At 37.4% G+C, this 9225-nt stretch overlaps 1 protein-coding gene and 1 long non-coding RNA gene across 2 annotated transcripts; both read right to left on the minus strand.

Annotated features, from left to right (window-relative positions):
- Window positions 1–381: 381 nt before the first annotated feature.
- LOC145989332 (uncharacterized) lies at window positions 382–2038 on the minus strand. The gene is made up of 2 exons (XR_014441825.1): window positions 1647–2038; window positions 382–598 (listed from the first exon to the last, which is right to left on the minus strand). It is a non-coding gene; the product is annotated as an uncharacterized LOC145989332 (long non-coding RNA).
- Window positions 2039–6490: 4452 nt separating this feature from the next.
- Window positions 6491–7006, minus strand: LOC145989050 (ATP-dependent DNA helicase PIF1-like). The gene has a single exon (XM_083124347.1). It carries the CDS (start codon window positions 7004–7006, stop codon window positions 6491–6493), a length of 516 nt encoding a protein of 171 aa, XP_082980473.1.
- Between the last annotated feature and the right edge of the window lie 2219 nt (window positions 7007–9225).

A 9225-nucleotide genomic window follows, 5' to 3' on the forward strand; every position in this document is an offset into this window, starting at 1 on the left:
TTAATTTGTAATCGTCTCGATATTTAAGTTCTCTTTGAAATTTGAAATACTAGTGACCATCAGTTCATTTGACATGTTTCTTAATTTCAAATAACTTTGGTATGGAATATTTTTTCTTTCTTGTAGAGTCGGTCTAAGGGAACCAATAGGGTGATGTGATTTTATTACCAGTGAATATAATACAGAAAATGTGCGGCAACGTGGATAAATAAATAAATAATAATATCAGTTGAATAAATAAATATTCATAAACTTATATTTGAGAATTGATATTATTATTATTAAGAAGGAGACAAACGTACATCCTACAGATAAAATTTACACATGTTTCTGATATATAACTCATTTTATGTACAAAACGTATCATGTTTAACTTTTAAATAATAATTCCATAAATATCTTGCAAAATAATATATCTTCAAATATTTGACTAACTAATAAATATAATACTATACTTTTACAAAGCCTATGACAAGTTTTAACAATATATTAAATAATACAATAGTATCCTTATATACTATTTTAACTTAATGTTATTTAAGAAGTGTTTTCATCCGTTGTCCATGCCAACATTTTCGTTGATATTGCCATTGATAACCTGCAACAAAATCAACAAATGGTTATTAACAAAAGATTTATTCAAATTAGAATGCGACGGAGAAATTTTCATTTGGCAGAGGTAAGGGAAGAAGTAAAGCATGCAAGGCGTTACTCAAGCCTTGTCCCCATTGAATATTTTCAAGTGATGAAGTGATGCCTAGATAGTTCCATGTGTGTGTGTGGGGGGGGGGGGGCTGTCACCACGAGAAAAATAAATGTCATCATTCAACTCAGTACATGGCGTTCCTAGTTCATCCAAAACTTATTAAAAACTACCGTTGCGATCGTCAATGATTCAGGAAAGGTTAAAAAAAATCTCGATATTGTCAATTGAAATAGAAATTGCAAAAATTCTCAATTTTGATGGAATAATTGACCATTTTGCTTCATTCAAACCAAGAAAAGTTAAATTCTAATTATTTCTTTCTGAGATATCAGTCGATTTTTATAAATATTTTGTAAATTTTCCTTAGAATAATGTGTAATACATAGTTTATAACGATTTTATTTTTTTCAAGCAGAATTAAATATTTTTAAATTACATTTTTTTCTACTCGAAATATACTGCACACCGTATTATTTACTTAAATAAATTATCCTCAACCCTTTTTCCCAATGTAGTAGTAATAGTATGATTTTTTGAAAATGTTCTTTAGATAGCAAGACATAACTGAAATGTTTTTTTTTAAAAATATGCCAAACTATTTTTAAGCCAGAAATGCAAACTTCGAATATTTAAATACAACCTATATTATTTTCATATGAGTTTTCTTTGTTTTCTCATTTCAAAATTCGTAGGATGTAAAGATCACACCATGGGGCAAGAAGAAAATATCGAAACAAGAAACTTATTACTGTAGTTGCTTATGGGAAAAGCATAATCGAAAACCAAAAACTAGTTTCATGATTTATGCAATCTCTATCCAGAATGCGACCACTATGCAGTGTTACAGAAACTTCGTAATGGATTTTTAAAAAATTTAGCTACATACCATGGCTCTATTTTTACAGTAGAGCCATTGGTCACCGGAAGTAACTGTGCTTACCTTTCCACTCTACTGCGCATAATCTGGTTGTGGTTTTCCTGGAGTGTCGTCCTCTTCAATCGAATTATTCTCGATTCTTGCGTACTCAGTATTGTCGTGATGACCGTGGTAACCCAGGTGGTAATCATTGTGATCATGGTAACCATGGTGACCATGGTGACCATGGTGACCGTGGTAATCGTGGTAAGATTGGAAGCTTTCGTATCCTGGGTTACCACCCTTTTGGCCGAATAGCTTCGCAAGTCCCATAATGATGGCCGTCACCAGGGACACCTTCCCGATCATCAGAGACTTGAAGCTGAGGAACTTGGCGGCGATGACTCCGAGGGTCAGCAGGGTGACGTAGAGGCCTCCGAAGATGAGGAAAGGGGCGAACATTCTCCTCTTGAGGTATCCACCTGATGGAATGATAAAGAAGAGGACTGTGAGCAAGGATGTATTTAGAGGAGGGGGTTCCAGGGTGTCCGGACCCCTACCGAAAGCCTTATTAAGTAATGAAAAATACTTGTTTATCATTTGTTGTATAATCGATGTAATTTACATATTTCCTCTTAACGTATTGGAAGGCAAAGATTTAATTGTGATCATACAGATTTGGATAACAGAACCGAAGTTCTCTCTCTCTCTTTAAAAGAAAAAGAAGAGGAAGGTCGGGACTTCTTCATCTATTTCTCTCTCTCCCTCCGATAAAAGGAGAAAGACAGGGAAAGAGAGAGAGAGAGAGAGAGAGAGAGAGAAGGGAAGGAAATAAATATATAGAGATTTGTTTTATTTTTCTCTCCCAAACACAGAGAAAGAGAGAGAGGGGGAAATAAACAGAGAGTGAAAGACAGGATGAGTGAGAAAAAGAAAGAGAGAGTGAGAAAGATATAAAAGAGAGAGAGAGAGAGAGAGAGAGAGGAAGGGAAAGAGAGAAAGGGAGAAAACCTTATTTCCTTCTCTTTCTCTCTCTTCATTCGCTCTCTTTATCTCTCTCGTTTTCCCTTCTCTTTCTTCTCTCTCTCTCCCTTTATTTTCCTGTTTATCTCTCTCTCTCTTTCCCAGAGAGAGAGAGAGAAAGAGGCAGATAGAGAGAGAGAGGAGGAAGAAGAAGAAGAAGAAGGGAGAGAGAGAACGCTTTTTTTTCTTTCTCTTTTTTTTCGAAGAAGATGGAAAATACATCTTTCTCTTCCTTTCCCGGTTCTCTCCCGCCACCCTAAGAGCAAGGGGCGGAGGCCAGTAAGGAAGAGCAGCGAGCAGATGGGCTATTACTCTTGCCCATATCAAAGAAGACTTATGCACAGTACTACTTATGATAAAGTGCCAGAAAAGCGAAATAAAATAAAATAAAATCAATGTCTGCAAAATATTAAATTATTAAATGTATAACTTTACGAGATGTGGACAGGTTACGTTATCGATTGTTCCCAACAGCTATACACATTGATTTGTGATCATTGAGCTACAGTTTGCATTTTTAATTTTCATTCTCAGTCCACTTTATGTACAGAAAGGCTAATCGGGACTGGATATACAGTTTAAAGTGAGATCCTAACCAGTGTGCAATGTGTCTCCACCGAATATCGAACCCATGACCTCTGAGGTATGGTTTGGTAATCCCTATTAGCTCGTAGCAGGTCACCATACAAAGACATCAATGGCTAGAGAAAAAACATTGTAATGAACATCTGTGTTAGCTACATCAGCACACGCTACGGAATTAATAAATATTTGTGAGGATTGATTAACACTTACGTCCATCAATGGTGGTTTCATCAGCTTCCAGAACCATAGTGAGACCACCGTCTTCCTTTTCACTCCTGGACACCCTCATCTTACCCCCGGGGAATATATTTAAGGTCAGGGAGAGGCTCTTCAGTAACTTTGGAATCCCATCCAGCGCAAGAGTTACCCAATCCTGATCGGCAATTGCTCTTGCAGTCACCGATTCTGCAACACTATCCTTAGAATACTCCAAAGACACTCCATCCATCAGGTCCAAAGATTTGTCCTGAATCAGTTTGTACACATTGGCGAGAGCTCTGTGCTTTAGGCAGTTCAGATCCCCTTCTTCAATGCAGGCTGACATAGTCTTGTCAGAAAGTTCACGGTTTGGCACAACAACACCAGTAGCTGTTGTTATGACTGCAATGGAAACCAACAATACTCTTTGGCAGAACATTATTGGTGTTGTACCTGATTCACCAGACAGTGAGAAATGATGATTTTTCTCCTAGTGGCTCCTTTATATTAGATGTCAGTTTCTTTCAGTTTCCAATGCGTGATTATGGTATATAAATCGTTCGTTCAATAAGTGAAGAAATGCTAATATCAACCGCTGGAGTTTATATTGTTGAAACGTGACGCGGAGCTTTAATGTTGTTGATAACTATTCGGTATGAAAGTGCTTCATTGTATGTAGATTTCGTTAAACCCGTTCGGCTCATGTTAATGTAAACATTTACTGCGAGTATGATGTTACGGCGTTCACAAAACTCTTGGCATTTAATGGAGAAAGTGAAATAATGGAATCGTCTAAAAATAAGAGTGTTAATTGCTTTAAGCGCAATGAGTGTATAAATGAACTCGCGTACTTTCGACATGGCCTTTGGCCACGTCTTGTACGCTCGCATGCGTGACCTTCGGCCACGTTGTGGGCGCAATCATGTTATAGATGGGGTTCCTCAATGGTCTTAATGATATGAAAATGTCTGCATGTTGTATTGGATGAAGGGGAACAAGTGTATAACTTCGCTAATTTGAAAAGTTTAGATAGTAACTTTATCTGTGTACCTGCTCTAATATTGTACAAATATTCAGCACATTATTGTCTATTTTTCTATCTTCATAATAATAAACTGAGTAAATATTGGATATTTCATATGAACGAATTGAATAGCGACACTATAGCCTATTGGAAAAAGCAGAATTTACGTCTTTTGAAATTTTCACATGTTTAAACGTAATTTTCAAATATTTTTTCCCGCCATTTCGTGAGCTCGCCTACGTGGTTCGCTTATTTGGAAAGTTTTGAACGTAACTTTGTGTGTGTATGGACTCTAATATGGTATAAATATACAAAATATTCAAAATTGTCTATTTTCTAAATAATAAAGTGAGTAAGCAAGAACCTTTCCAAGATAGTTAGTTGGATGTCTTGCATAAAAAAATTCAAGAGCGACATTAAATTGGAAAAGCAATATTTACGTATTTTGTAATTTTCACATTTGTAAACGTAATTGAAAAATAATTGTTTTCCGTCATTCTCCTCAAATTCCTACCTCTCCTCTGTAATAAATTCTGATGCTCATATTTTGAAATACGAAATGTCTAGTATAATTCACTTGCAGTAGTTTCGGGATGAAAATAATATTTCTTTAAGTTCTCTAGCAACGTCCGTTTCCATGGAAAACAACAAGCACGGCAAACTCTCTAAGGAATTGTTTGTTATTATACCCCTAAACATTTAGTTAAAACAAACTCGATGTAGATATTTTCGCATTGAGTTTACCAATATATACGTAATTGTATCTGGACTGTATCTTCTTCTTATGTAGATGTCACCCTTGTTTGAGGCATCTTTTTAAAACTAAGAGTTGATTCATCTGTTGTTGATCTGTGAGAAATATATGTAGCTAGACAATTGAGAATTGCTGCAAAAAATGCCCGTGGCAACGGGTTGCTAAGGACATGATAAAGGGCATTTTCACCCTTCAAAAAGGGCTAATTGAGCGATTTTTAAAATTTTCTCGGCCTTTTGGGACAATTTCATGGGGGTCGTAATCGGGCATTTATTTGGCTCCGGGGCTTCCTTAATTGAGAACATTTATGTCAGTGAGTGAGTGAGTGGTGGGATTGTTGTCATTTTTCCAGGGTGTAGTTTTTAAAATTGTTGTAAAAAAAATTGAGTAGAAATGTCCATTGAAAAATAATTGTTTTCTGTCATTCCCCTCGCACACTTTCGACGTGGCTATTGGCCACGTCTTGTGCGCTCGGCGACTTTCTTAGTTCCACCATGCTCCTAATGTCATTGAAAATGTCACCATGTATTAATGGAGTAAGGAAAACGAGTGGGTACGGTCGCTTATTTGAATTTTTTTTAACGTAACGTTGTGAGTTGCTGGGCTCTAATAATTTTGCAAATATTCAAAACATTATTGTCTATTTTCATAATAATAAGGTGGGTGAATAATATCTGTTTCAAAGTAGATAGTTAGATGTTTTATACGAATTCAAGAGCGACATAAAATAAAAAAAGCAATATTTACTTCTTTAGTCATTTTTACTGTTTAAAAAAGTACGTGCTCTAATGTACTTGTGCGTGCATGCTCTTTTTTAAATATATCTAGCATCGTCTGTTTCCAGGTTCATGAACAACTAAAGTATTACATGTGTAAAAATTTTAACATTGCCATGATGGAGCTACTTTTATATTGAGTAGTAAGTTGTTACTGTTCATGCAATCTTTGGACTGACTCATGAAGATCTCATTCTTTTTTAAAGCATGTTTTTATGTATACTTGATTCATTTATATTAATCTTGAGGAAAATGTAAAAATGACTCTCCTCGCAAATATAAATGTTTGGACTGTTGCCTATATCCATGCCAAACTTGTTTGAAGTCTGTCACCAGGTCTTATTTTTTCACAGATTGTATCTTGGAGATTTAACACAATGTAGTACATAATGAATAAATTGTAAGGTCATTCATGAAAAATATTTTTTTTATTAATTAAAAGTGAGCAACATGTATATTTTTGTTTAAAGGGAGTATCCGAGTAACAAACATTAACTCTCCCACTGTGAAGAATCACAAATAAGTTTTCTGTACACTATATTTTTACGTGCGCAACACCGTCTATGATTTATTCTGAGGGTACTAGAATTCTAATATTTTTAGGTGAGCTAACACGGCTCATCGCTACATACAGTTGTCCATGTGCGAAACAGTCTGAATGCAGATCCACGCCTACAACATCTATGGTTTGATCTTGACTTTTGTGTATGGACGAAGCGTAGCACAACTGCAGAGGAAACTGTCTCCTGTACATCTGTAGTGGGCTCCCAATCACAATATTAAACCAGAATATTATTCTTGGTATGCCGAAGTGTTGGTTGTCTCCTGGTCGCCGCACCGTGATCAGCCGAGGACTTATGGCCACAATATACACTTTGGTACCGTTCATTAGTCTATCATCGAAATTTAGGTTTCGCGTAATTAGACATAAAGCTCCCACCTTCAACCTGAGGATGTGATCTGGAACTCCTTTCCCACGTGCATGGTGAAGCATCTCCACGTCTACATCAAAGCCATCTGCATCATCCTCATCGATGTAATCATAACTACACATATCATGGACGTTTCCATCCAGTGAACGCATAAGTATTGAATTTATCTCATCCACATTGGAATTGTGTGAGGATATCTCTATTGAATGATCTATCTTTGTTTGCCAATACTTCAGGGAGGAAAAACAAATTCAATTAGATTTTCCAAACAGGTTTCCTCTTGAATATTATACATAGGAATGATTTTACCGTAGGCACCATGACTTAAATTGTCGTTTCCAATTTGTATCACAAATTGAGAGTACTCCTCTTCGCCATGAGTTCTTTGTGGTGTAGTCAGCCTAAATATACGTAAAAAATCCCACACATACGAAGACCGTAATGATACTGATACAACATCAATTTCTGATCGGACATTCGGTAAAACAGGTGGAATTTGACGAAAATCTCCTGCAAAAATTATGATTTTGTTTCCAAATGGCCTCTGGGATTGCATCAGATCACGGAGAGATCTGTCCAGTAAATCAACTATGTATCTATGAGTCATGGGAGCCTCATCGTAAATGATTACTGTGGACTCTCGAATAAGCTCTGCACGTTGGGAACCATTGGTAAGACCCCAAAAATCCATTCCATCACCTAGGTCTAACGGTATTCGAAACATGCTGTGAGCGGTGATACCTCCCTCCATGTTCAATGCTACAATGCATCAGCAGTAAGGAGGCGTTGTATGGCACCACCCACGAATCGCTAATTTCTACCTGTCGGCCACCTTGCTGAAGCGAGGAAGTATTTTCAGTGTTCCTACGGTAATGAACAAATCCTCTATCGTCTATGTATGTGACCTGTGTATGGGACTTTGGGAACCATTTTGTGCATTGCTGTTTCACAGCATCCCAACATGGCACGTTCGTGCGATTTGGCGGGCGGCACGGACCGTGAATCATGTAACGAATAACAAGCTCTCTCAGTCTACCACCCGCTTCCTCAGATCCTGGAATGTCATCCCGTATCACTCTGTCAATATCCGTAGACTGCCTAGGACCGCCCCCTTCAATTCTGAAACATATGTGCGCATGCGGTAATCCCCTCATTTGGAACTCTACCACCCACACAATGTATACTACTTTCCCAAGAAAAGCACCACTCCTAAGGTCACGTAGCATCTCCTCCAGTTTTATATGGAACACCCTACAGCACACTTGAGGCTCACTCTTGCATGTTCTGTGAGTCGATAGCCTGATTTCTGGCCACTGACCGTAAGTTGTAAATGTAAGAAAATACGTAGGGCCACCAAGTCGTCCTACTAATGCCATTGCATCTATATAACGCATCTTTTCCAACATAAACGTCTGACCTTCTACTGCGACCGGTATTTCCAATTGACAATTCTGACTGTCCTGCAACCTCCATTGGCTCTATTGTCCTTACGTCGGAATCACTTCCTACCCGCGCCTCCGAACGAACACAAAGTTGAAGTTCATCGAGAACGCGATGCACAACATAAAATCGTAATAGGCCATCGACAGCAGAATTTATTAGCAAAACCCGAGCTAAGAACTATATATTTTGACATTTAAAAAGTCGCGAAAGATTGTGATATTCAAAATGAATATCATGTACACCCCTTTCATTCAATGCATGGCGATTGCATACACAGAAATACCCATCAAAAAACCAAAATGAGACAGTGTATGTATGTCCTGTAAACAGATAACCACAATTGTGTGGAGAATTTTCACACGCGGTCATCAAGTTTGCAGTCAACTCCTGTATGCTATCTGGTATATTTGACTCTCTCAGAGGAAACCGCCAGTCCATTACAGGTGCCACTCGTCCCAAATTTAACTTTTGAGGCAGAACAACAATCTCTGCCGGCAGCTACTCTGGTTCCAGGAAGATATCATCATCCACAATTTGACAATATAAGTTATGGCCTTCATGTAGTAAGGCGTCTATAATGTCAGTAGAAAATGAATTGTTCGAAATAACATACCATGCAATAGCAGAGTTTGCCACGCACTGGGTATTTCTTCCCTCTGTGAAGGTTCTCAAATCTCCTTGATGTGTTGTGCCGCTTGCAATGCATGTAAAGACATCTGATGTATCAATTTAAAAAACAACACACTAACAAAAAAATACTGTATAAAACATAAATCGTAACTTTCAGTGGAGCCTTTTCTAGTCTAGTCTAACTTTCAGAACATTATCCATCGAAGCAGCACAAAACGTCATACCGGAAAAGTGTAATATTGTAATCCAACTGATATTCATGTACAATTGACATTTTCTGTTAATTTGTTTTGTCAAC

Source organism: Lepisma saccharinum, chromosome 6, assembly GCF_977018435.1.
Source record: "Lepisma saccharinum chromosome 6, izLepSacc3.1, whole genome shotgun sequence".
Classification (NCBI taxonomy): domain Eukaryota; kingdom Metazoa; phylum Arthropoda; class Insecta; order Zygentoma; family Lepismatidae; genus Lepisma; species Lepisma saccharinum.